Raw genomic sequence first — 27403 nt, 5'->3', positions numbered from 1 at the left:
CAGAAACCCTGTGTGCACTGTATGCATTCCTGGGGCTGCTGTGGACAGAGAGAAATAGCTGCCTGCCATGAACTCTGACCTACCAGTTGGGTCTGGGGCATCCTATCACCTACCAGTTGGGTCTGGGGCATCCTATCACCTATCAGTTGGTTCTGGGGCATCCTATCACCTACCAATTGGGTCTGGGGCATCCTATCACCTACCAGTTGGGTCTGGGGCATCCTATCACCTACCAATTGGGTCTAGGGCATCCTATCACCTACCAGTTGGGTCTGGGGCATCCTATCACCTATCAGTTGGTTCTGGGGCATCCTATCACCTACCAATTGGGTCTGGGGCATCCTATCACCTACCAGTTGGGTCTGGGGCATCCTATCACCTACCAGTTGGGTCTAGGGCATCCTATCACCTACCAGTTGGGTCTGGGGCATCCTATCACCTACCAGTTGGGTCTGGGGCATCCTATCACCTACCAGTTGGGTCTGGGGCATCCTATCACCTACCAGTTGGGTCTGGGGCATCCTATCACCTACCAGTTGGGTCTGGGGCATCCTATCACCTACCAGTTGGGTCTGGGGCATCCTATCCTCCTAGATGAGTCTTTGCAGATGAGGAGACAGTTACAGGGACACCGTACATACTTCTTCCCAGTCGGTGGGTTTTTGATGGGCTGAAAGAAAGAAACCATTTTAAACCAGTTTTGAACCAGTTTTAAACCAGTTTTGCTGTTGAATCCTCGTTGTAAAGGACACAGGCTGTATTTCCAACATCTGGTTCTTATTTAAAGCCTTTCATTGCTAGTAAATTACACAGTAACGTCACGTAATAAAACCCAATCACAGTAACACTGTCACGTGTGCTCCCTCTCCAGACTCTAGGTCACCAGGCTGCTCGTTATGGCGCACACCATCGTTACACGCACCTGCGCGGCGTCAGACTCACCTGGACTCCCTCACTTTCCTGATTACCTGCCCTATATATATGTCACTCCCTTTGGTTCCTTCCCAGGCGTCACTGTTTCTGTTTCCTGTCTGTGTGCTGTTAGTGGTTCCTGTCTGTGTGCTGTTAGTGGTTCCTGTCTGTGTGCTGTTAGTGGTTCCTGTCTGTGTGCTGTTAGTGGTTCCTGTCTGTGTGCTGTTAGTGGTTCCTGTCTGTGTGCTGTTAGTGGTTCCTGTCTGTGTGCTGTTAGTGGTTCCTGTCTGTGTGCTGTTAGTGGTTCCTGTCTGTGTGCTGTTAGTGGTTCCTGTCTGTGTGCTGTTAGTGGTTCCTGTCTGTGTGCTGTTAGTGGTTCCTGTCTGTGTGCTGTTAGTGTTTCCTGCTTTGTATTATGTTCCATTTATTTGATTAAAACACTCACTGAACTTGCTTCTCAACTGTCATTACAGTCTCGTTACAAACAGGCGTATTCACAGGGGACACACCCAATTACATTCCAATTAGTTGGTCATTTTGCTGAGTCATGGCCCTGGATTCAAGTGTTACAAGCCCTGGTTGAGTTTAGACAGAGCGGAGCACGGCAGTACAAGACTGGTACTAACACCGTCTTGTTGAGGCGTCAGCCTCGGCACGCACGGATCGACAGACTGCCTATTTGATCCGTCTCAGCCGAGACGACTGAGGCGTTGGGAAACTACTGGCTGTCAGACAACAACTGCTGTGGTACTGTGGGTCCACGCTGTGGTAGAAGGAGGAACCATCTTTATAGCCTCGGTGAAAACCCAGACGGACCACCGCACTCACAATTTGTTTCACTTCACTTGTGGTACGTGAAACAGAATTTGAGCTCGCAAACATCTGTCTGGTTTAACGAGGCTACAATGTTTACTCCAGTCGTGTAACAACAAAACCCAGCTCAACTCCATGACAGTTGTAGAGTAGTTACTTCATTCGTATGTGACGACATGTTAATAAACCGTGTTATTACACTGTTACGACACAGGACTAAGAGTTTGTTTTGAAGCTAAGCTAGACTTATGAACGTGTATTTACAACGTAGCCGGTTGAAACTGTATTTAGCCATAAAATACACCAGAAAGGCCCCCATGTGGTTAGAATCAGGTGACAGTCATTGACAAGGACCATTAAACCACATCCATTGAATACGACAGGTCACACCCAGGTCTTCAGGATAGCTCTTCCACTCTCCCGTCGGTCTCTAAGTCCATATCCCAAACAGCACCTTATTCCCTACATAGTATGCTACGTTCACCAGAACCTTATGGGCCTGGTGATCTAAACAGTGGACCGATAGGGTGTTATATGTACCCAGCTCTACTGACAGACAAACACATTAGCTCCCTGTCATTCAACGTGTGTGTGTGTGTGTGTGTGTGTGTGTGTGTGTGTGCGTGTGTGTGTGCCCACTGTGATGGCTCATAGAACAGCCATCACAGTGGCGACTGAAGGACATCTAGTGTCTAGTTAGAATCTGTCTCCTAGACTCTGATCTGACGGTGACGTCACTACAGCGTGAATCCGTCTCCTAGACTCTGATCTGACGGTGACGTCACTACAGTGTGAATCCTCTCCTAGAATCTGATCTGACGGTGACGTCACTACAGCGTGAATCCGTCTCCTAGACTCTGATCTGACGGTGACGTCACTACAGTGTGAATCCTCTCCTAGACTCTGATCTGACGGTGACGTCACTACAGTGTGAATCCGTCTCCTAGAATCTGATCTGACGGTGACGTCACTACAGTGTGAATCCTCTCCTAGTCTTTGATCTGACGGTGACGTCACTACAGTGTGAATCCGTCTCCTAGACTCTGATCTGACGGGGACGTCACTACAGTGTGAATCCGTCTCCTAGAATCTGATCTGACGGTGACGTCACTACAGCGTGAATCCGTCTCCTAGACTCTGATCTGACGGTGACGTCACTACAGTGTGAATCCTCTCCTAGACTCTGATCTGACGGTGACGTCACTACAGTGTGAATCCTCTCCTAGACTCTGATCTGACGGTGACGTCACTACAGCGTGAATCCGTCTCCTAGACTCTGATCTGACGGTGACGTCACTACAGTGTGAATCCGTCTCCTAGATGTCCTGGAGTAATGGATCATATTACAACACAATGGTGTGTAACCCCGGCCTTGAGGTAGGATGATGGTGCTGAGAGAGATATGGAGAAACACAGAGAGAGAGAGAGAGAGAGAGACAGAGAGAGACAGAGACAGAGAGAGAGACAGAGAGAGAGAGAGAGAGAGAGAGAGAGAGAGAACGAGAGAGAGAGAGAGAGAGAAAGAGAGAGAGAGAGAGAGAGAGAACGAGACAGAGAGAGATAGAGAGACAGAGAGACAGAGACAGAGAGAGACAGAGAGACAGAGAGACAGAGAGAGAGAGAGAACGAGACAGAGAGAGAATGAGAGAGAGACAGAGAGAGAGAGAGACAGAGAGAGAGACAGAGAGAGAGAGAGACAGAGAGAGAGACAGAGAGAGAGACAGAGAGAGACAGAGAGAGACAGAGAGAGAGAGAGAGAGAACGAGAGAGAGAGAGAGAGAACGAGACAGAGAGACAGAGAGAGACAGAGAACGAGAGAGAGAGAGAGAGAGAGAGAGAGAGAGAGAGAGAGAGAGAGAGAGAGAGAACGAGACAGAGAGAGACAGAGAGAGAGAGAACGAGAGAGAGAGAGAGAGAGACAGAGAGAGAGAGAGACATAGAGAGAGAGAGAGACAGAAAGACCAGTGAAGCAGCAGTAGGATGAGAATTTACTAAGCAGTAGAATCATCATCAGTATCAGTAGGGAGTCTGCATGGTCTCACCACGAACACAAGTGCAGTTGAGTCTTACCGTGGCCTCGTTGCACACAGTACACTTCACCACGTGCTGATGAAGCTTGCCATCCAGGTTAATGAGGGACTGGCACACCCGGCAGTTGATGACGGGTACCCCCCCTGGGTCGGGACTGGCGATGGCTGTGTAGGGGGGGGGTAGTTCAGCTGGAGGGGGAGAGACAGACACACAGCACCTGGTTTAATGACACATTAGATGTACAGTTGAATTTGGAAGTTTACATCCACTTATGTTGGAGTTATTAAAACTCGTTTTTCAACCACTCCACAAATTTCTTGTTAAACTATAGTTTTGGCAAGTCGGTTAGGACATCTACTTTGTGCATGACACAAGTAATTTTTCCAACAATTGTTTCCAGACAGATTATTTCACTCATAATGCACTGTATCACAATTCCAGTGGGTCAGAAGTTTACATACACTAAGTTGACTGAGCCTTTAAACAGCTTGGAAAATTCCAGAAAATGATTTCATGGCTTTAGAAGCTTCTGATAGGTTAATTGACATAATTTGAGTCAATTGGAGGTGTACCTGTGGATGTATTTCAAGGCCTACCTTCAAACTCAGTGCCTCTTTGCTTGGCATCATGGGAAAATCAAAAGAAATCAGCCAAGACTTCAGAAAAATAATTGTAGACCTCCACAAGTCTGGTTCATCCTTGGGAGCAATTTCCAAAAGCCTGAAGGTACCACGTTTATCTGTACAAACAATAGTACACAAGTATAAACACCATGGGACCACGCAGCCGTCATACCGCTCAGGAACGAGACGCGTTCTGTCTCCTAGAGATTAACGTACTTTGGTGTGAAAAGTGCAAATCAATCCCAGAACAACAGCAAAGAACCTTGTGAAGATGCTGGAGGAAACAGGTACAAAAGTATCTATATCCACAGTAAAACAAGTCCTATATCGACATAACCTGGAAGGCCGCTCATCAAGGAAGAAGCAACTGCTCAAAAACCACCATAAAAAAGCCAGACTACGGTTTGCAACTGCACATGGGAACAAAGATCGCACTTTTTGGAGAAATGTCCTCTGGTCTGATGAAACAAATATAGAACTGTTTGGCCATAATGACCATCGTTATGTTTGGAGGAAAAAGGTGCAGCAGGTTTTTCACCTAGTCGCCGTGGGGATTTGAACCAGCGACCTTTCGGTTACTGGCCCATTGCTCTTAACCACTAGGCTACCTTGATGTAATGACATCGGACACAACTTCATGGCTTTCACTTCCACGTTCACTACCTTTTTCTTTAACTTTCGACCTGGGAGATGAGTGAAACTAAGGTGGGTCAGTTGACAGTCAAAGGGAAGGACTGGATTTACTTCCTGATGTCAATACATTGTGCATCCCCCTCCCCCCCTCCTCTGTTTGGGTCAAAAAGCAGAACTGACCTATATATTTTTTATACCTTTATTTACCTCGGCAAGTCAGTTAAGAACAAATTCTTATTTACAATGACGGCCTAGGAACAGTGGGTTAACTGCCCAACTCAACACACAGCCATTAATGTCTAAACCACTGGCAACAAAAGTGAGTACACCCCTAAGTGAAAATGTCCAAATTGGGCCCAAAGTGTCAATATTTTGTGTGGCCACCATCATTTTCCAGCACTGCCTTAACCCTCTTGGGCATGGAGTTCACCAGAGCTTCACAGGTTGCCACTGGAGTCCTCTTCTACTCCTCCATGACGACATCACGGAGCTGGTGGATGTTAGAGACCTTGCACTCCTCCAACTTCCGTTTGAGGATGCCCCACAGATGCTCAATAGGGTTTAAGTCTGGAGACATGCTTGGCCAGTCCATCACCTTTACCCTCAGCTTCTTTAGCAAGGCAGTGGTCGTCTTGGAGGTGTGTTTGGGGTCGTTATCATGTTGGAATACTGCCCTGCGGCCCAGTCTCCGAAGGGAGGGGATCATGCTCTGCTTCAGTATGTCACAGTACATGTTGGCATTCATGGTTCCCTCAATGAACTGTAGCTCCCCAGTGCCGGCAGCACTCATGCAGCCCCAGACCATGACACTCCCACCACCATGCTTGACTGTAGGCAAGACACACTTGTCTTTGTACTCCTCACCTGGTTGCCGCCACACACGCTTGACACCATCTGAACCAAATAAGTTTATCTTGGTCTCATCAGACCACAGGACATGGTTCCAGTAATCCATGTCCTTAGTCTGCTTGTCTTCAGCAAACTGTTTGCGGGCTTTCTTGTGCATCATCTTTAGAAGAGGCTTCCTTCTGGGACGACAGCCATGCAGACCAATTTGATGCAGTGTACAGCGTATGGTCTGAGCACTGACAGGCTGACCCCCCCACCCCTTCAACCTCTGCAGCAATGCTGGCAGCACTCATACGTCTATTTCCCAAAGACAACCTCTGGATATGACGCTGAGCACGTGCACTCAACTTCTTTGGTCGACCATGGCGAGGCCTGTTCTGAGTGGAACCTGTCCAGTTAAACCGCTGTATGGTCTTGGCCACCGTGCTGCAGCTCAGTTTCAGGGTCTTGGCAATCTTCTTATAGCCCAGGCCATCTTTATGTAGAGCAACAATTCTTTTTTTCAGATCCTCAGAGTTCTTTGCCATGAGGTGCCATGTTGAACTTCCAGTGACCAGTCAGTATGAGGGTGTGTGAGAGCGATGACACCAAATTTAACACACCTGCTCCCCATTCACACCTGAGACCTTGTAACACTAACGAGTCACATGACACCGGGGAGGGAAAATGGCTGATTGGGCCCAATTTGGACATTTTCACTTAGGGGTGTACTCACTTTTGTTGCCAGCGGTTTAGACATTAATGGCTGTGTGTTGTTATTTTGAGGGGACAGCAAATTTACACTGTTATACAAGCTGTACACTCACTACTTTACATTGTAGCAAAGTGTCATTTCTTCAGTGTTGTCACATGAAAAGATATACTCAAATAATTACAAAAATGTGAGGGGTGTACTCACTTTTGTGATATACTGTATCCACGATAATTGAGAATTTCAAAAAGCATTTCTCTACGGCTGGCCATGCTTTCCACCTGGCTACCCCTACCTTGGTCAACTGCCCGGCACCCTCCACAGCAACCCGCCCAAGCCTCCCCACTTCTCCTTCACCCAAATCCAGATAGCTGATGTTCTGAAAGAGCTGCAAAATCTGGACCCCTATAAATCAGCCGGGCTAGACAATCTGGACCCTCTCTTTCTAAAAGTATCTGCCGAAATTGTTGCAACACCTATTACTAGCCTGTTCAACCTGTCTTTCGTATCGTCTGAGATTCCCTAAGATTGGAAAGCTGCCGCTTTCCGTTAACGGTGCTAACACATGACCAGATTAAATACACCTCTGGTGCTAACACACGACCAGATTAAATACACCTCTGGTGCTAACACACGACCAGATTAAATACACCTCTGGTGCTAACACATGACCAGATTAAATACACCTCTGGTGCTAACACATGACCAGATTAAATACACCTCTGGTGCTAACACATGACCAGATTAAATACACCTCTGGTTCTAACAAACGACCAGATTAAATACACCTCTGGTGCTAACACACGACCAGATTAAATACACCTCTGGTGCTAACACACGACCAGATTAAATACACCTCTGGTGCTAACACACGACCCGATTAAATACACCTCTGGTGCTAACACACGACCAGATTAAATACACCTCTGGTGCTAACACACGACCAGATTAAATACACCTCTGGTGCTAACACACGACCAGATTAAATACACCTCTGGTGCTAACACACGACCAGATTAAATACACCTCTGGTGCTAACACACGACCAGATTAAATACACCTCTGGTGCTAACACACGACCAGATTAAATACACCTCTGGTGCTAACACACGACCAGATTAAATACACCTCTGGTGCTAACACACGACCAGATTAAATACACCTCTGGTGCTAACACACGACCAGATTAAATACACCTCTGGTGCTAACACACGACCAGATTAAATACACCTCTGGTTCTAACACACGACCAGATTAAATACACCTCTGGTGCTAACACACAACCAGATTAAATACACCTCTGGTGCTAACACACGACCAGATTAAATACACCTCTGGTGCTAACACACGACCAGATTAAATACACCTCTGGTGCTAACACACGACCAGATTAAATACACCTCTGGTGCTAACACACGACCAGATTAAATACACCTCTGGTGCTAACACACGACCAGATTAAATACACCTCTGGTGCTAACACATGACCAGATTAAATACACCTCTGGTTCTAACACATGACCAGATTAAATACACCTCTGGAGCTAACACATAGTCTGTCCTCTCTCGTCTGCCCTCTCTCGTCTGCCCTCTCTCGTCTGCCCTCTCTCGTCTGCCCTCTCTCGTCTGCCCTCTCTCGTCTGCCCTCTCTCGTCTGCCCTCTAAGGCCAAACACATGGTTTCTATGTATATCAAACACATGGTTTCCATGGTTTCTATGTGTTTGATTTCTTTCCATTCGCTCTGTTCCAGACATTATTATGAGCCGTCCTCCCCTCAACAGCCCCCACTGATGTCAGCTAACAAGTTTTGGATTGGTAATTAGCTTAGCCATCTACCTAAACTTGTAGTAATCATGGCCGAATACACAGGGGCACACCATTGATTCTGTTAGTCACCCTGACCTCCAGGGGCACCTCATTGATTCTGTTAGTCACCCTGACCTCCAGGGGGACCCCACCTCCAGGGGCACCCCGTTGATTCTGTTAGTCACCCTGACCTCCAGGGGCACACCATTGATTCTGTTAGTCACCCTGACCTCCAGGGGCACCCCATTGATTCTGTTAGTCACCCTGACCTCCAGGGGGACCCCACCTCCAGGGGGACCCCCAAAAGGCTAGAGCCGGCTCTGGGCCCATGCTCTGGTCAAAAGTAGTGCACCATAATGGGAAAAGGGTTCCATTAGGAATGTAGTCTCTGTGTTCTAACTCTGCACCATAATGGGAAAAGGGTTCCATTAGGAATGTAGTCTCTGTGTTCTAACTCTGCACCATAATGGGAAAAGGGTTCCATTAGGAATGTAGTCTCTGTGTTCTAACTCTGCACCATAATGGGAAAAGGGTTCCATTAGGAATGTAGTCTCTGTGTTCTAACTCTGCACCATAATGGGAAAAGGGTTCCATTAGGAATGTAGTCTCTGTGTTCTAACTCTGCACCATAATGGGAAAAGGGTTCCATTAGGAATGTAGTCTCTGTGTTCTAACTCTGCACCATAATGGGAAAAGGGTTCCATTAGGAATGTAGTCTCTGTGTTCTAACTCTGCACCATAATGGGAAAAGGGTTCCATTAGGAATGTAGTCTCTGTGTTCTAACTCTGCACCATAATGGGAAAAGGGTTCCATTAGGAATGTAGTCTCTGTGTTCTAACTCTGCACCATAATGGGAAAAGGGTTCCATTAGGAATGTAGTCTCTGTGTTCTAACTCTGCACCATAATGGGAAAAGGGTTCCATTAGGAATGTAGTCTCTGTGTTCTAACTCTGCACCATAATGGGAAAAGGATTCCATTTAGAATGTAGTCTCTGTGTTCTAACTCTGCACCATAATGGGAAAAGGGTTCCATTAGGAACGTAGTCTCTGTGTTCTAACTGAGATCAGGCCAGCTCAGTAGAAAAGCGTGTCTTGACAAAGACGTGTGGTTTACTCTAGGTTAGTAGGCTCTCCAGTCATTTCAATGAGGCACATGCTGATTTCAACACGGGGCTGTTACATTTGAAACGTGTAGCCCCATCCGATCATATCCTTTTAGAAGACGTGTAAACAGTATTACCCAGCATCATATCCTTTTAGAAGACGTGTAAACATGAATACCCAGCATCATATCCTTTTAGAAGACGTGTAAACATTAATACCCAGCATCATATCCTTTTAGAAGACGTGTAAACATTAATACCCAGCATCATATCCTTTTAGAAGACGTGTAAACATTAATACCCAGCATCATATCCTTTTAGAAGACGTGTAAACATTATTACCCAGCATCATATCCTTTTAGAAGACGTGTAAACATGAATACCCAGCATCATATCCTTTTAGAAGACGTGTAAACATTATTACCCAGCATCATATCCTTTTAGAAGACGTGTAAACAGTATTACCCAGCATCATATCCTTTTAGAAGACGTGTAAACATTAATACCCAGCATCATATCCTTTTAGAAGACGTGTAAACATGAATACCCAGCATCATATCCTTTTAGAAGACGTGTAAACATTATTACCCAGCATCATATCCTTTTAGAAGACGTGTAAACATTATTACCCAGCATCATATCCTTTTAGAAGACGTGTAAACATTATTACCCAGCATCATATCCTTTTAGAAGACGTGTAAACATTATTACCCAGCATCATATCCTTTTAGAAGACGTGTAAACATGAATACCCAGCATCATATCCTTTTAGAAGACGTGTAAACATTATTACCCAGCATCATATCCTTTTAGAAGACGTGTAAACAGTATTACCCAGCATCATATCCTTTTAGAAGACGTGTAAACATTAATACCCAGCATCATATCCTTTTAGAAGACGTGTAAACATGAATACCCAGCATCATATCCTTTTAGAAGACGTGTAAACATTATTACCCAGCATCATATCCTTTTAGAAGACGTGTAAACATTATTACCCAGCATCATATCCTTTTAGAAGACGTGTAAACATTATTACCCAGCATCATATCCTTTTAGAAGACGTGTAAACATTAATACCAAGCATCATATCCTTTTAGAAGACGTGTAAACAGTATTACCTAGCATCATATCCTTTTAGAAGACGTGTAAACATTATTACCCAGCATCATATCCTTTTAGAAGACGTGTAAACATTATTACCCAGCATCATATCCTTTTAGAAGACGTGTAAACATTATTACCCAGCAACACAGATCGTGATGCGAGTCATTTCTGCAGAATACTGAAATGACAACTGGAATTTTTCTGAAAATATTCGGCTAGGCCTTCAACTGCAAGCTCAACCGTTAGGTTTCTGACTGATGTCCTTCTCTTGCCCGTTACAATTTAACGCACTACGTAAAAAAATCATGCTCAACACCATACTCCCAAAATGATTCAGCATTCATGTGGGGTGTCATAGCCTAAAGTCGGTTTACCTCTCGGGCTCGTGTCCTGCAGGTACGAAGGCGGTCCTGACGGTGTGACATTCCCGGAGTTCGGTGCTGATAGCAGCGGGGACCGTTCATCCATGCCTTCGTCGGCCATGGCGGCAGCAGTTCACCCAAACCAGACGAATAAACGACGAGAAGAACTACAGCCGATGCGGCGGAGCCTCTCCTCTGGCCAGTGTTTCCTAAGGAGGGGGGGCGGCCAGCAGATCCGTGGTAGCCTACTGCTCCGGCGAGGGCACTTCCTCGGAGGTGGAGCTACAGAGACCTAAACGGGACCGGGTGGGAGGGTTATGAGCAACTGAATGCAGAGAGAGAGCCAGACACCCCAACCCAACCCGTTCCCCTCAGGCACAGTGGTGGCATGCCATTTAGTAGGCCTGCAAAGTAGACTACATCAGCATGTTAATTCTTTGAGATACAGTTTACACCCTCCAGAATGATAGATTTGAGAAATAATATACTACTAGGGGCTACTGTAGACAGGCTATGTTATACTGTATTATATGTTTAAAACATTAAACAAAACTATCCAAGAATATTCAATATTATTTTCTGATCTTGGTGGTAGATGAGGTGTTTCCTTCGTGTAGAAGCGGTTTGGGTGTCTAGAAAAAAAGCACTATATAAATCCAATCAATGAATGATCTTTTCTGTTTTATTCTATTCTGATCTATGTTTAACAGATTAAAAAAAACACACTCAATGGTACTTTGAATGATATAGGTGTGTTTTCTAAAACAATGTGGTTTGGTCCAGCAAAAGAGAATACATGCTTGAAGATCTGCTACTTCTATAATTTTCACCTCAGTTACCAATAATAGATTATATCATATCGATCATATCTCTACTAGCCATAAATAATTATCTTTATGTTATATTTCAATCATTCTGTGATTGGTGTTGAAGACAGTATTTTTAGACGTATTTGTTATTTTTAATTAAGCTTCACTGACGTTGTGCTCATTGCCAATTCCATATAATCGGATATAATCGATATTTGAGAAACCAACGTTTTAAAGATTCCTGAAAATAATGATATCAAACTTAAGTTGAACGTGAAACAGCGATTTTGGATTTAACGTTAAAAAAAACGTCGTTAGTCGACTAGGGAAACTGTTGCGATGTGATGACCAATAAACTCGCGATACTTCAGGAGCCGGAAGTATGGTGCTCAACACGTTTCAAATGTAATGGATGGCCAGCTGACGTAAACTTGTATCTGATATCAATAATGTTCCGATTCTACATAACAGCAAAACCATAACGTTGAATTGGATATATATGTTACAGTATTTATAAAATAACAAAAATACAGTCATGGAAGATGTAACGATAGAGACAGCCGAGGAGATCTTAGCCAAGCAACATCGCAAGGAGAAGAAGGACCTGCAAGGTTAGATGTAGTGTTATGATTTTACTACAATTATGTCTTTGCTAGCTAGCGCCACTTTTACAATTACTGTTTTAATCATTTGCAATTCAACATGTACTGGTAATCACGCTGTAGCATCCTGAGTGGGATAGAGATGACATGCCTATCTGTTATTCTAGCTAGCTAATAATAACAAGTCTAACTTGTTGAAAATCAAAACAGCAATTTAGTTTAGCCAAATAAACTTGTGTCTGTGGTTAGCTAGCTAATTGCTATGGCCGTATGACTGCTGTAGGCTGTTATGGCGTATGACTGCTGTAGGCTGTATGACTGCTGTAGACTGTTGATATGACTGCTGTAGACTGTTGATATGACTGCTGTAGACTGTTGATATGACTGCTGTAGACTGTTGATATGACTGCTGTAGACTGTTGATATGACTGCTGTAGACTGTTGATATGACTGCTGTAGGCTGTTATGGCCGTATGACTGCTGTAGACTGTTGATATGACTGCTGTAGACTGTTGATATGACTGCTGTAGGCTGTTATGGCCGTATGACTGCTGTAGACTGTTGATATGACTGCTGTAGACTGTTATGGCCGTATGACTGCTGTAGACTGTTATGGCCGTATGACTGCTGTAGACTGTTGATATGACTGCTGTAGACTGTTATGGCCGTATGACTGCTGTAGACTGTTATGGCCGTATGACTGCTGTAGACTGTTATGGCCGTATGACTGCTGTAGGCTGCTATGGCCGTATGACTGCTGTAGGCTGTTATGGCCGTATGACTGCTGTAGGCTGTTGATATGACCGTATGACTGCTGTAGATTGTTGATATGACTGCTGTAGACTGTTATGGCGTATGACTGCTGTAGATTGTTGATATGACTGCTGTAGACTGTTATGGCGTATGACTGCTGTAGACTGTTATGGCCGTGTGACTGCTGTAGGCTGTTATGACCGTGTGACTGCTGTAGGCTGTTATGGCCGTATGACTGCTGTAGACTGTTATGGCCGTGTGACTGCTGTAGGCTGTTATGACCGTATGACTGCTGTAGACTGTTATGGCCGTATGACTGCTGTAGGCTGTTATGGCCGTATGACTGCTGTAGGCTGTTATGGCCGTATGACTGCTGTAGGCTGTTATGGCGTATGACTGCTGTAGACTGTTGATATGACTGCTGTAGACTGTTATGGCGTATGACTGCTGTAGACTGTTGATATGACTGCTGTAGACTGTTATGGCGTATGACTGCTGTAGGCTGTTATGGCGTATGACTGCTGTAGGCTGTTATGGCCGTGTGACTGCTGTAGGCTGTTATGGCCGTGTGACTGCTGTAGGCTGTTATGGCCGTATGACTGTTGTAGGCTGTTATGGCGTATGACTGCTGTAGGCTGTTATGGCCGTGTGACTGCTGTAGGCTGTTATGGCCGTGTGACTGCTGTAGACTGTTTTGGCCGTGTGACTGCTGTAGGCTGTTGATATGACTGCTGTAGGCTGTTGATATGGCCGTATGACTGCTGTAGGCTGTTATGGCCGTATGACTGCTGTAGGCTGTTATGGCCGTATGACTGCTGTAGGCTGTTATGGCCGTATGACTGCTGTAGACTGTTATGGCCGTATGACTGCTGTAGGCTGTTATGGCCGTATGACTGCTGTAGACTGTTGATATGGCCGTATGACTGCTGTAGACTGTTGATATGACTGCTGTAGGCTGTTGATATGGCCGTATGACTGCTGTAGGCTGTTATGGCCGTATGACTGCTGTAGGCTGTTATGGCCGTATGACTGCTGTAGACTGTTATGGCCGTATGACTGCTGTAGGCTGTTATGGCCGTATGACTGCTGTAGGCTGTTATGGCCGTATGACTGCTGTAGACTGTTGATATGACTGCTGTAGGCTGTTATGGCGTGTGACTGCTGTAGGCTGTTATGGCCGTATGACTGCTGTAGGCTGTTAGGGCCGTATGACTGCTGTAGGCTGTTATGGCCGTATGACTGCTGTAGGCTGTTGATATGACTGCTGTAGACTGTTATGGCCGTGTGACTGCTGTAGGCTGTTGATATGACTGCTGTAGACTGTTATGGCCGTGTGACTGCTGTAGGCTGTTGATATGACTGCTGTAGACTGTTATGGCGTGTGACTGCTGTAGGCTGTTATGGCCGTATGACTGCTGTAGGCTGTTAGGGCCGTATGACTGCTGTAGGCTGTTATGGCCGTATGACTGCTGCAGACTGTTAGGGCCGTATGACTGCTGTAGGCTGTTGATATGACTGCTGTAGACTGTTATGGCCGTGTGACTGCTGTAGGCTGTTATGGCCGTATGACTGCTGTAGGCTGTTATGGCGTATGACTGCTGTAGACTGTTGATATGACTACTGGAAGCTATTGTTATGGCGTATGACTGCTCTAGAATATGTGAGACGCGGACATAAACTTCTCATAAATGTTTCAGCTAAAATCCAGAGCATGAAAAATGCTGTCCCCAAAAATGACAAGAAGAGGCGTAAACAGCTGACTGAGGATATCGTCAAGCTGGAGGCTGAGCTGAATCAGAAACACAACGAGGAACTCCAACACCTGGACTCATCAGTAGGAGGAGAGAAGACGGTAACTGTTGTCTACATATCAGCCAATCAGATGACCAATAAAATATGTTGTCTACATATCAGCCAATCAGATGACCAATAAAATATGTTGTCTACATATCAGCCAATCAGATGACCAATAAAATATGTTGTCTACATATCAGCCAATCTGATGACCAATAAAATATGTTGTCTACATATCAGCCAATCTGATGACCAATAAAATATGTTGTCTACATATCAGCCAATCAGATGACCAATAAAATATGTTGTCTACATATCAGCCAATCAGATGACCAATAAAATATGTTGTCTACATATCAGCCAATCAGATGACCAATAAAATATGTTGTCTACATATCAGCCAATCAGATGACCAATAAAATATGTTGTCTACATATCAGCCAATCAGATGACCAATAAAATATGTTGTCTACATATCAGCCAATCAGATGACCAATAAAATATGTTGTCTACATATCAGCCAATCAGATGACCAATAAAATATGTTGTCTACATATCAGCCAATCTGATGACCAATAAAATATGCTGTCTACATATCAGTGGTTATATACTGTAGGAGTAGGCCTACTTGGTAACCCAAAGGTCACTGGTTTGAAATCCCGGAGCCGACAACGTGAAAAATCTCACCACCTGTGCTCTCGCATTAATGTTTTGATGTTTGTACCTAAGCTCGTTCAGAGATAGGGAGGAAAAGCTTTCCAGTTCCCTGGCCCCCTGCTGCTTGGAATGAGTTTTTAAAAGTTCCTGAAATTACAGGAGCTCGTTCCTTTAAGTTAGTTTAAAGCTCGGTTAAACACTATGATGGAAAATGAAGTGGGGGGAGGCTGTCAATGTTTTGACTCCTAGTTGCACCACACTTTCCCAAACCAACTTTCTGTTCAATGTGTAAATGTATGTTCTTTTCACTGTCGTGTGTTTTATGTTGTGAATGTGTCTTCAGTGTTGTTTTCTTCTTTTTTGGCCAGGTATCTCTTGGAAAAGAGATTGTTCATCTCAATGAGACTAACCTGGTCAAATTAAAATAATACTAAATTTGAGCAAGGTATTTAACCCCAATTTCTCCAGGGGCACTTGACAATGGTGACCCAAGGTTATTATAGTAAACACAAAAAAAAAACTGAAACCAAAACTATTCATGAAGAAACTATTTAGTAAACTGAAATAAAATAATTAACAAATCCGTTTGAAAACTACAACTTATACTGAAAATATATATCTTTGACTCAAAACGAAATAAAATTAAAATCATCATGAATTATGTTACATTTTTAGTTTTTCTTCTAAACTTCGGGTAAAATTCTAATGGGGTTTCAAAGGTGTTTTCAATTTTTTTGGGGGGGGGGAGTTTTAAAGCTACTTAATCTGGCGGGTAAATAATTATGCGTCCAGGAGATGGCGATGTTTCAAATTGGCCGAGCTTGTGCATCACTATCACTACAGGGGAAATCGGCTACGTAGCTAAATGCTACTCAAGTTGAAAAAGCATTGGGTTGGTGTAAACATGTATGAGAGCGTTTCCTTATGCCATATTTTGCACCAGTCACCACTATTCCTTTTAAAATCAAAGTCACATTGAGATTGACATTATAAACCTAACCTATCCTATCAGCTGACCCATCACCTGATGTAATACCAAAGACTATCTGTATACTGACAAGAGACGGGACTCAATACTCTAATAATGGGAATAAATGTCCGCGAAGGCAGAAAGCAGGTGGGAGGAGGTGGGAGCAGGCTGGAACATTCTAGCCAATGAGAGGGCAGATTTGCATGTGAACAACGGGCACAACTCCGATCAAATGTTTTTTCTCGAAGATTCCCGGGATGTTCCTGAAATTACAGGAGCTCGTTCCTTTAAGTTAGTTTAAAGCTAGGTTAAACACTATTTAACCTAGCTTTAAAGTGCGTCCACTTTAATCAGTACATTCGTTACAACCTAAACATTATCGAACTTCTATTCAATCAAATAAGCCTCACGTAGCAAATTATCAATTCAATTTTATGTTGACTAAATTCATCACTCTCTGACCTCCATTCAAAAAATCTCCAATTCCACTGGTTAACGCTGTATTTTCGCTCGGATAGATTTTTTGGAGGGGTCAAATCTCTCGGTTCGCCTCTTCCTCTCTGGTATTACTGCCCCCCATTTGCAAAAAAACAGAATAGAAATAAAAACTCTATAATAACCCTGCTGTGTCCCCACTCCCTGATAACCTTGCTGTGACCCCACGCCCTGATAACCTTGCTGTGACCCCACTCCCTGATAACCTTGCTGTGACCCCACTCCCTGATAACCTTGCTGTGACCCCACTCCCTGATAACCTTGCTGTGACCCCACTCCCTGATAACCTTGCTGTGACCCCACTCCCTGATAACCTTGCTGTGACCCCACACCCTGATAACCTTGCTGTGACCCCACTCCCTGATAACCTTGATGTGACCCCACTCCCTGATAACCTTGCTGTGACCCCACTCCCTGATAACCTTGCTGTGACCCCACTCCCTGATAACCTTGCTGTGACCCCACTCCCTGATAACCTTGCTGTGACCCCACTCCCTGATAACCTTGCTGTGACCCCACACCCTGATAACCTTGGTGTGACCCCACTCCCTGATAACCTTGCTGTGACCCCACTCCCTGATAACCTTGCTGTGACCCCACACCCTGATAACCTTGGTGTGACCCCACTCCCTGATAACCTTGCTGTGACCCCACTCCCTCCCTGATAACCTTGCTGTGACCCCACTCCCTGATAACCTTGCTGTGACCCCACTCCCTGATAACCTTGCTGTGACCCCACTCCCTCCCTGATAACCTTGCTGTGACCCCACTCCCTGATAACCTTGCTGTGACCCCACTCCCTGATAACCTTGCTGTGACCCCACTCCCTCCCTGATAACCTTGCTGTGACCCCACACCCTGATAACCTTGCTGTGACCCCACACCCTGATAACCTTGCTGTGACCCTACTCCCTCCCTGATAACCTTGCTGTGACCCCACACCCTGATAACCTTGCTGTGACCCCACTCCCTGATAACCTTGCTGTGACCCCACTCCCTGATAACCTTGCTGTGACCCCACTCCCTCCCTGATAACCTTGCTGTGACCCCACACCCTGATAACCTTGCTGTGACCCCACTCCCTGATAACCTTGCTGTGACCCCACTCCCTGATAACCTTGCTGTGACCCCACTCCCTCCCTGATAACCTTGCCGTGACCCCACTCCCTCCCTGATAACCTTGCTGTGACCCCACTCCCACCCTGATAACCTTGCTGTGACCCCACTCCCTGATAACCTTGCTGTGACCCCACTCCCTCCCTGATAACCTTGCTGTGACCCCACTCCCTCCCTGATAACCTTGATGTGACCCCACTCCCTCCCTGATAACCTTGATGTGACCCCACTCCCTGATAACCTTGCTGTGACCCCACTCCCTGATAACCTTGCCGTGACCCCACACCCTGATAACCTTGCTGTGACCCCACACCCTGATAACCTGCTGTGACCCCACACCCTGATAACCTTGATGTGACCCCACTCCCTGATAACCTTGCTGTGACCCCACACCCTGATAACCTTGCTGTGACCCCACTCCCTGATAACCTTGCTGTGACCCCACTCCCTGATAACCTTGCTGTGACCCCACTCCCTCCCTGATAACCTTGCTGTGACCCCACACCCTGATAACCTTGCCGTGACCCCACTCCCTCCCTGATAACCTTGCTGTGACCCCACTCCCTGATAACCTTGCCGTGACCCCACACCCTGATAACCTTGCCGTGACCCCACACCCTGATAACCTTGCCGTGTCCCCACTCCCTGATAACCTTGCTGTGACCCCACTCCCTGATAACCTTGCTGTGACCCCACTCCCTCCCTGATAACCTTGCTGTGACCCCACACCCTGATAACCTTGCCGTGACCCCACTCCCTCCCTGATAACCTTGCTGTGACCCCACACCCTCCCTGATAACCTTGCCGTGACCCCACACCCTGATAACCTTGCTGTGACCCCACTCCCTGATAACCTTGCTGTGACCCCACTCCCTCCCTGATAACCTTGCTGTGACCCCACTCCCTGATAACCTTGCTGTGACCCCACTCCCTCCCTGATAACCTTGCTGTGACCCCCCTCCCTGATAACCTTGCTGTGACCCCACTCCCTGATAACCTGCTGTGACCCCACACCCTGATAACCTTGCTGTGACCCCACACCCTGATAACCTTGCTGTGACCCCACTCCCTGATAACCTTGCTGTGACCCCACACCCTGATAACCTTGCTGTGACCCCACTCCCTCCCTGATAACCTTGCTGTGACCCCACTCCCTGATAACCTTGATGTGACCCCACACCCTGATAACCTTGATGTGACCCCACTCCCTGATAACCTTGATGTGACCCCACTCCCTGATAACCTTGCTGTGACCCCACTCCCTGATAACCTTGCTGTGACCCCACTCCCTGATAACCTTGCTGTGACCCCACACCCTGATAACCTTGCCGTGACCCCACACCCTGATAACCTTGCTGTGACCCCACACCCTGATAACCTTGCTGTGACCCCACTCCCTGATAACCTTGCTGTGACCCCACTCCCTGATAACCTTGCTGTGACCCCACTCCCTGATAACCTTGCTGTGACCCCACACCCTGATAACCTTGCCGTGACCCCACACCCTGATAACCTTGCCGTGACCCCACTCCCTGATAACCTTGCTGTGACCCCACTCCCTGATAACCTTGCTGTGACCCCACTCCCTCCCTGATAACCTTGCTGTGACCCCACACCCTGATAACCTTGATGTGACCCCACTCCCTGATAACCTTGCTGTGACCCCACACCCTGATAACCTTGCTGTGACCCCACTCCCTCCCTGATAACCTTGCTGTGACCCCACTCCCTGATAACCTTGCTGTGACCCCACTCCCTGATAACCTTGCTGTGACCCCACACCCTGATAACCTTGCTGTGACCCCACTCCCTGATAACCTTGCTGTGACCCCACACCCTGATAACCTTGCTGTGACCCCACTCCCTCCCTGATAACCTTGCTGTGACCCCACTCCCTGATAACCTTGCTGTGACCCCACTCCCTGATAACCTTGCTGTGACCCCACTCCCTGATAACCTTGCTGTGACCCCACACCCTGATAACCTTGATGTGACCCCACTCCCTGATAACCTTGCTGTGACCCCACTCCCTGATAACCTTGCTGTGACCCCACTCCCTGATAACCTTGCTGTGACCCCACTCCCTCCCTGATAACCTTGCTGTGACCCCACTCCCTGATAACCTTGCTGTGACCCCACTCCCTGATAACCTTGCTGTGACCCCACTCCCTCCCTGATAACCTTGCTGTGACCCCACTCCCTGATAACCTTGCTGTGACCCCACTCCCTGATAACCTTGCTGTGACCCCACTCCCTGATAACCTTGCCGTGACCCCACACCCTGATAACCTTGCTGTGACCCCACTCCCTGATAACCTTGCCGTGACCCCACACCCTGATAACCTTGCTGTGTCCCCACTCCCTGATAACCTTGCTGTGACCCCACTCCCTGATAACCTTGCCGTGACCCCACACCCTGATAACCTTGCTGTGACCCCACTCCCTCCCTGATAACCTTGCTGTGACCCCACTCCCTCCCTGATAACCTTGCTGTGACCCCACTCCCTCCCTGATAACCTTGCTGTGACCCCACTCCCTGATAACCTTGCTGTGACCCCACTCCCTCCCTGATAACCTTGCTGTGACCCCACTCCCTGATAACCTTGATGTGACCTCACACCCTGATAACCTTGATGTGACCCCACTCCCTGATAACCTTGCTGTGACCCCACTCCCTCCCTGATAACCTTGCTGTGACCCCACTCCCTGATAACCTTGATGTGACCTCACTCCCTGATAACCTTGATGTGACCCCACTCCCTGATAACCTTGCCGTGACCCCACTCCCTCCCTGATAACCTTGCTGTGACCCCACTCCCTCCCTGATAACCTTGCTGTGACCCCACTCCCTGATAACCTTGCTGTGACCCCACACCCTGATAACCTTGCTGTGACCCCACTCCCTGATAACCTTGCTGTGACCCCACACCCTGATAACCTTGCTGTGACCCCACTCCCTGATAACCTTGATGTGACCCCACTCCCTGATAACCTTGCTGTGACCCCACTCCCTGATAACCTTGATGTGACCCCACTCCCTCCCTGATAACCTTGCTGTGACCCCACTCCCTGATAACCTTGCTGTGACCCCACACCCTGATAACCTTGCTGTGTCCCCACTCCCTGATAACCTTGCTGTGACCCCACTCCCTCCCTGATAACCTTGCTGTGACCCCACACCCTCCCTGATAACCTTGCTGTGTCCCCACTCCCTGATAACCTTGCTGTGACCCCACTCCCTGATAACCTTGCTGTGACCCCACTCCCTGATAACCTTGCTGTGACCCCACACCCTGATAACCTTGATGTGACCCCACTCCCTCCCTGATAACCTTGCTGTGACCCCACTCCCTGATAACCTTGCTGTGACCCCACACCCTGATAACCTTGCTGTGACCCCACACCCTGATAACCTTGCTGTGACCCCACTCCCTGATAACCTTGCTGTGACCCCACACCCTGATAACCTTGATGTGACCCCACTCCCTCCCTGATAACCTTGCTGTGACCCCACTCCCTGATAACCTTGCTGTGACCCCACACCCTGATAACCTTGCTGTGACCCCACTCCCTGATAACCTTGATGTGACCCCACTCCCTCCCTGATAACCTTGCTGTGACCCCACTCCCTGATAACCTTGCTGTGACCCCACTCCCTGATAACCTTGATGTGACCTCACTCCCTGATAACCTTGCCGTGACCCCACTCCCTCCCTGATAACCTTGCTGTGACCCCACTCCCTCCCTGATAACCTTGCTGTGACCCCACTCCCTGATAACCTTGCTGTGACCCCACACCCTGATAACCTTGCTGTGACCCCACTCCCTGATAACCTTGCTGTGACCCCACACCCTGATAACCTTGCTGTGACCCCACTCCCTGATAACCTTGCTGTGACCCCACACCCTGATAACCTTGATGTGACCCCCCTCCCTCCCTGATAACCTTGCTGTGACCCCACTCCCTGATAACCTTGCTGTGACCCCACACCCTGATAACCTTGCTGTGACCCCACTCCCTGATAACCTTGCTGTGACCCCACTCCCTCCCTGATAACCTTGCTGTGACCCCACTCCCTGATAACCTTGCTGTGACCCCACTCCCTGATAACCTTGATGTGACCCCACATAAATTCATTAAAAATCCTACAATGTGATTTTCTGGATTTTTTTTTCTCATTTTGTCTGTCATAGTTGAAGTGTACCTATGATGAAAATTACAGGCCTCTCCCATCTTTTTAAGTGGGAGAACTTGCACAATTGGTGGCTGACTAAATACTTTTTTGCCCCACTGTATAAGCACCTCCAAAATGATTAATTAGAACATATTTGTGTCTGTGTGTGAATATCATGTTATTTTTACCTGTTATTTTATTTCATGGAATCATTATTGTTATCACCGGCCACAATCTTCGATTGTTGATAATCACACAGATGAATAACTTGGCATGTTTTAATAACAGAAACAGCATCACCACTCTGGACGGTTCTGACCTAGAATATGTGGACAACTATAAATACCTAGGTGTCTGGTTAGACTGTAAACTCTCCTTCCAGACTCACATCAAACATCTCCAATCCAAAATCAAATCTAGAATCGGCTTTCTATTTCGCAACAAAGCCTCCTTCACTCACGCCGCCAAACTTACCCTCGTCAAACTGACTATCCTGCCGATCCTCGACTTCGGCGATGTCATTTACAAAATAGCTTCCAATACTCTACTCAGCAAACTGGATGCAGTTTATCACAGTGCCATCCGTTTTGTTACTAAAGCACCTTATACCACCCACCACTGCGACCTGTATGCTCTAGTCGGCTGGCCGTCGCTACATACTCGTCGCCAGACCCACTGGTTCCAGGTCATCTATAAGTCTATGCTAGGTAAAGCTCCGCCTTATCTCAGCTCACTGGTCACGATGGCAACACCCACCCGTAGCACGCGCTCCAGCAGGTATATCTCACTGGTCATCCCCAAAGCCAACACCTCCTTTGGCCGCCTTTCCTTCCAGTTCTCTGCTGCCAGTGACTGGAACGAATTGCAAAAATCGCTGAAGCTGGAGACTTACATTTCCCTCAGTAACTTTAAACATCAGCTATCTGAGCAGCTAACTGATCGCTGCAGCTGTACATAGTCCATCTGTAAATAGTCCACCCAATCTACCTACCTCATCCCCATATTGTTTTTATTTACTTTGCTGCTCTTTTGCACACCAGTATCTCTACTTGCACACCATCATCTGCTCATCATCATCTGCTCATCTTTCACTCCAGTGTTAATCTGCTAAATTGTAATTACTTTGCTACTATGGCCTATTTATTGCCTACCTCGTCACGACATTTTCTACTGTATTATTGACTGTACGTTTGTTTATTCCATGTGTAACTCTGTGTTGTTGTTTCTGTTGCACTGATTTGCTTTATCTTGGCCAGGTCACAGTTGTAAATGAGAACTTGTTCTCAACTAGCCTACCAGGTTAAATAAAGGTGAAATAAAATAAAAATATACCTCCTTCTCTAAGGTGGAAGAGGTTGTGAATGGAGTAGAGTCCCTGGCTTTGGAAGGAGAAGAGGAGCAGAAAGATGCCAAACAAGGAGGAGGTCCATCCAAAGCACAGAAGAGACGGGTGAGCTCTAATGCACTGTGCCAGACACTGTACATCTTAATACATTATTAATTATTATTAATATATTACCATTCAATAAGCCTTAATAACTCCTGCTGTTTTTTGATGTTCAAATCCTCTCATTTACCAGGTGCAATAAGCTGAGATTCACGTAATCCTTTATTTAGCCAGGTAAGACATGTTTCTCATTGGCGTTCAAGTCCCATGTATGTCCTCCCTGTGCTCTCTGAACCCTCCCAGGATAAGAAGGCAGCCGCGGAGAAGGAGAGAGAGCGTCGCATAGCGGAGGCTGAGGTGGAGAACCTGTCTGGGCTGCGACACCAGGAGGGACTGAAGTTGACCCAGAAGCTTGTAGAGCGCCAGCTGCAGATCAGGGAGATTTCCTCAGGTAGGACGCGCAGCGGGGGGGCGGCAGATGGCCTAGCGGTTAGAGAATCAGGCCAGCAAATGGAGGGTTGCCGGTTGGAATGAGCAAGGCACTTTCTTAGGGACGTGTGTGTCTCTGGGGGGGGGGGAGTTCGGGTTGTGAGCATAAAGACTCAATTTCGTTCCCTGCAAGTTCATGTAAAGTAAACCGCCCCCCCCCTCAGATGGCCACTGTATGTACCGTGCTGTGGAGGACCAGTTGGGGCAGCGTGGCTTAGGTCTGACCCTGAAGGACCTCCGGGCCCAAACCGCTCGGCACATGAGGAGCCACACAGACGACTTCCTTCCCTTCCTCACCAACACCAACACAGGGGACATGTACACGGCTGGTGAGGACCAACTGTTCTGTTCACTTCAGGGTTTTAGTTAGTTTCCCAGACACAGATTAAGCCTCATGTCGAGTACGAAAAAACATCATCAGTGGCGAGAACCTTTTATTAAAATAGCTTTTCAATCCAGGATTTAACTTAATCTGTGTCTAGATAACCGGCTCTGTGTTTTATGTTGTTGTTGATGAGGTTTTGAATGGCTGATTCCTCACTAAACTAGAAAAACCGTCTCTGTGTTATTTTAACATTATAACATAAAATTATAACATAAAAATATGCTTTGGATTTTCATGAAATGTAATCTGGTAAAAGCATCCTTTTGGAGGAAGGATTGTTTTTGACATTTGTATCTTAAAGCATAATTGAGAAGTACTCTGTAAGATACTCTTACTCTGTAAGATGAGTAGGATTTATCACTAACAATCTTCTTACGTAAATATATTCAGTATCACTTCTGCAGTGTCACTCCAGTGCGTGATCACTACCTCTGTGTGTGTGTGTGTGTGTGTGTGTGTGTGTGTGTGTGTGTGTGTGTGTGTGTGTGTGTGTGTGTGTGTGTGTGTGTGTTTCCAGATGAGTTTGACAAGTATTGCAGTGACGTGGCAGACACAGCCGCCTGGGGTGGACAACTGGAGGTAACTTTTTATTTATTTAAACTTTAATTAACGAGGCGAGTTAATCCTTTCAATCACTTGATCAATTTGTTTTATCAAAGGACCCAACAGAGCACCTTGTGTCATAAATGGTTTTATAATGATTTATAAATTATCTATAAACTGTAAATTGACATTTACAAACGACTTATAGTTAGCGTACCTTACTGTAAAATGGTACCAACATGGGGTGAAATATACTCTGTGATTCATGTGTTCCTTTGTTTCCTAACAGCTGAGAGCTCTGACACAGGTCCTTCAGCTGCCAATAGAAGTGCTCCAAGCTGATTCCCCAGCTATAATGATTGGAGAGGAATTTGACAAGTCACCCATCACCCTTATGTAAGTACCATGTCAGTTAACCTCCATTCTGTTAGCACCATGTCAGTTATCCTCCATTCTGTTAGCACCATGTCAGTTATCCTCCATTCTGTTAGCACCATGTCAGTTAACCTCCATTCTGTTAGCACCATGTCAGTTAACCTCCATTCTGTTAGCACCATGTCAGTTAACCTCCATTCTGTTAGCACCATGTCAGTTATCCTCCATTCTGTTAGCACCATGTCAGTTAACCTCCATTCTGTTAGCACCATGTCAGTTCTCTTCCATTCTGTTAGCACCATGTCAGTTATCCTCCATTCTGTTAGTACCATGTCAGTTAACCTCCATTCTGTTAGTACCATGTCAGTTATCCTCCATTCTGTTAGCACCATGTCAGTTAACCTCCATTCTGTTAGCACCATGTCAGTTAATCTCCATTCTGTTAGCACCATGTCAGTTATCCTCCATTCTGTTAGCACCATGTCAGTTAACCTCCATTCTGTTAGCACCATGTCAGTTATCCTCCATTCTGTTGGCACCATGTCAGTTAACCTCCATTCTGTTAGCACCATGTCAGTTATCCTCCATTCTGTTAGCACCATGTCAGTTCTCTTCCATTCTGTTAGCACCATGTCAGTTAACCTCCATTCTGTTAGCACCATGTCAGTTAACCTCCATTCTGTTAGCACCATGTCAGTTATCCTCCATTCTGTTAGTACCATGTCAGTTAACCTCCATTCTGTTAGCACCATGTCAGTTATCCTCCATTCTGTTACCACCAAGTCAGTTAACCTCCATTCTGTTAGTACCATGTCAGTTAACCATTCTGTTAGCACCATGTCAGTTCCCCTTACATCCCTAGATCAGTTTATCAAGTAATTTGAGTGGGTACATTTCTTCAGCCCCAAGTGACGTGGCTGCCATTTGGCAGAAAAACAAATTATCCAAATGATGGAGTGAGCCTGTTGCCATTGTGTTTCAGTTATATGCGGCATGCGTACGGACTGGGAGAACACTACAACTCAGTGGAACGTATGAGAGACCCTGCCACTCAAGAGGAGACCTGAGACTCTCATTGAGTTCCATTATAATTAATTATAAAGTCAACTATACTGAACAAAAATATAAACACAACATGTAAAGTGTTGGTTTCATGTTTTCATGAGCTGAAATAAAAGATCCCTGAAATGTTCCATACGCACAAAAGGCTTATTTCTTTCAAATTTTGTGCACAAATTTGTTTACATCCCTGCTAGTGGGCATTTTTCCTTTCCCAAGATAATCCCTCCACCTGACAGGTGTGGCATATCAAGAATCTGATTAAACAGCATGCTCATTACACAGGTGAACCTTGTGCTGGGGACAATAAAAGGCCACTGTGCAGTTTTGTCACACAACACAATGTCACAGATGTCTCAAGTTTTGAGGGAGCGTGCAATTGGCATGCTGACTGCAGCGATGTCCACCAGAGCCGTTGCCAGAGAAGTGAATGTTAATTTCTCTACCATAAGCCACCTCCAATGTCGTTTTAGAGAATTTGGAAGTACGTCCAACCGGCCTCGCAACCGTCAGACCACGTGTATGGCGTTTTGTGGGCGAGTGGTTTGCTGATGTCAACGTTGTGAACAGAGTGTCCCATTACGGCGGTGGTGTTATGGTATGGACAGGCATAAGCTACGGACAACGAACACAATTGCGTTTTATCCAATGCACAGAGATACCGGGATCCTGAGATCCTGAGGCCCATTGTGAGGCCCATTTTTCTTTTTTTAAGTTATCTGTGACCAACAGATGCATATCTGTATTCCCAGTCATGTGAAATCCATAGATTAGGGCCTAATGAATTAATTTTAATTGACTGATTTCCTCATATGAACTGTAACGCCGTAAAATCAAGGACATTGTTGCATGTTGCGTTTT

At 46.3% G+C, this 27403-nt stretch overlaps 2 protein-coding genes across 3 annotated transcripts in view; one reads left to right on the top strand and one right to left on the bottom strand.

Annotated features, from left to right (window-relative positions):
• The window catches only part of pip4p2 (phosphatidylinositol-4,5-bisphosphate 4-phosphatase 2), a 29244-nt gene extending 18035 nt beyond the window's left edge, over positions 1 to 11209 (bottom strand). The window contains exons 1-3 of the mRNA XM_038986037.1: positions 10946 to 11209; positions 3796 to 3944; positions 564 to 670 (exon numbers count right to left, since the gene is read on the bottom strand). Of these exons, the coding sequence (XP_038841965.1) occupies positions 564 to 670; positions 3796 to 3944; positions 10946 to 11054 (365 nt within the window). The 5' untranslated portion in view covers positions 11055 to 11209. The remainder of the gene's footprint in view (positions 1 to 563; positions 671 to 3795; positions 3945 to 10945) is intronic.
• Positions 11210 to 12121: 912 nt separating this feature from the next.
• Positions 12122 to 26834, top strand: otud6b (OTU deubiquitinase 6B). 2 transcript variants are annotated; one of them, XM_038986032.1, is made up of 8 exons: positions 12122 to 12353; positions 14795 to 14949; positions 23650 to 23754; positions 23995 to 24142; positions 24345 to 24509; positions 25083 to 25144; positions 25398 to 25504; positions 26466 to 26824. In XM_038986032.1, exons 1-8 carry the CDS (start codon positions 12278 to 12280, stop codon positions 26548 to 26550), a joined length of 903 nt encoding a protein of 300 aa, XP_038841960.1. In that variant the 5' UTR covers positions 12122 to 12277; the 3' UTR covers positions 26551 to 26824. The 2 variants fall into 2 exon arrangements, with proteins under 2 accessions (XP_038841960.1, XP_038841961.1); XM_038986033.1 differs by lacking the exons at positions 12122 to 12353; positions 14795 to 14949 and having other exon boundaries at positions 23649 to 23754; positions 23885 to 24142; positions 26466 to 26834.
• Positions 26835 to 27403: the final 569 nt, after the last annotated feature.

The sequence above is a fragment of the Salvelinus namaycush genome, unplaced genomic scaffold (assembly GCF_016432855.1).
Source record: "Salvelinus namaycush isolate Seneca unplaced genomic scaffold, SaNama_1.0 Scaffold402, whole genome shotgun sequence".
NCBI lineage: Eukaryota > Metazoa > Chordata > Actinopteri > Salmoniformes > Salmonidae > Salvelinus > Salvelinus namaycush.
The sequence above is the reverse complement of the archived record's forward strand: the minus strand, read 5'-3'. Positions and strand labels throughout refer to the sequence as shown.

What these genes read in the sequence shown, in the direction of transcription:
- otud6b (XM_038986032.1), top strand. Translation starts at nt 12,278, where the DNA reads ATGGAAGATGTAACGATAGAGACAGCCGAGGAGATCTTAGCCAAGCAA. An exon ending in CCAAAGCACAGAAGAGACGG is followed by an intron (nt 23,755 to 23,994) that starts GTGAGCTCTAAT and finishes GAACCCTCCCAG; the next exon opens with GATAAGAAGGCAGCCGCGGA. An exon ending in GATCAGGGAGATTTCCTCAG is followed by an intron (nt 24,143 to 24,344) that starts GTAGGACGCGCA and finishes CCCCCCCCTCAG; the next exon opens with ATGGCCACTGTATGTACCGT.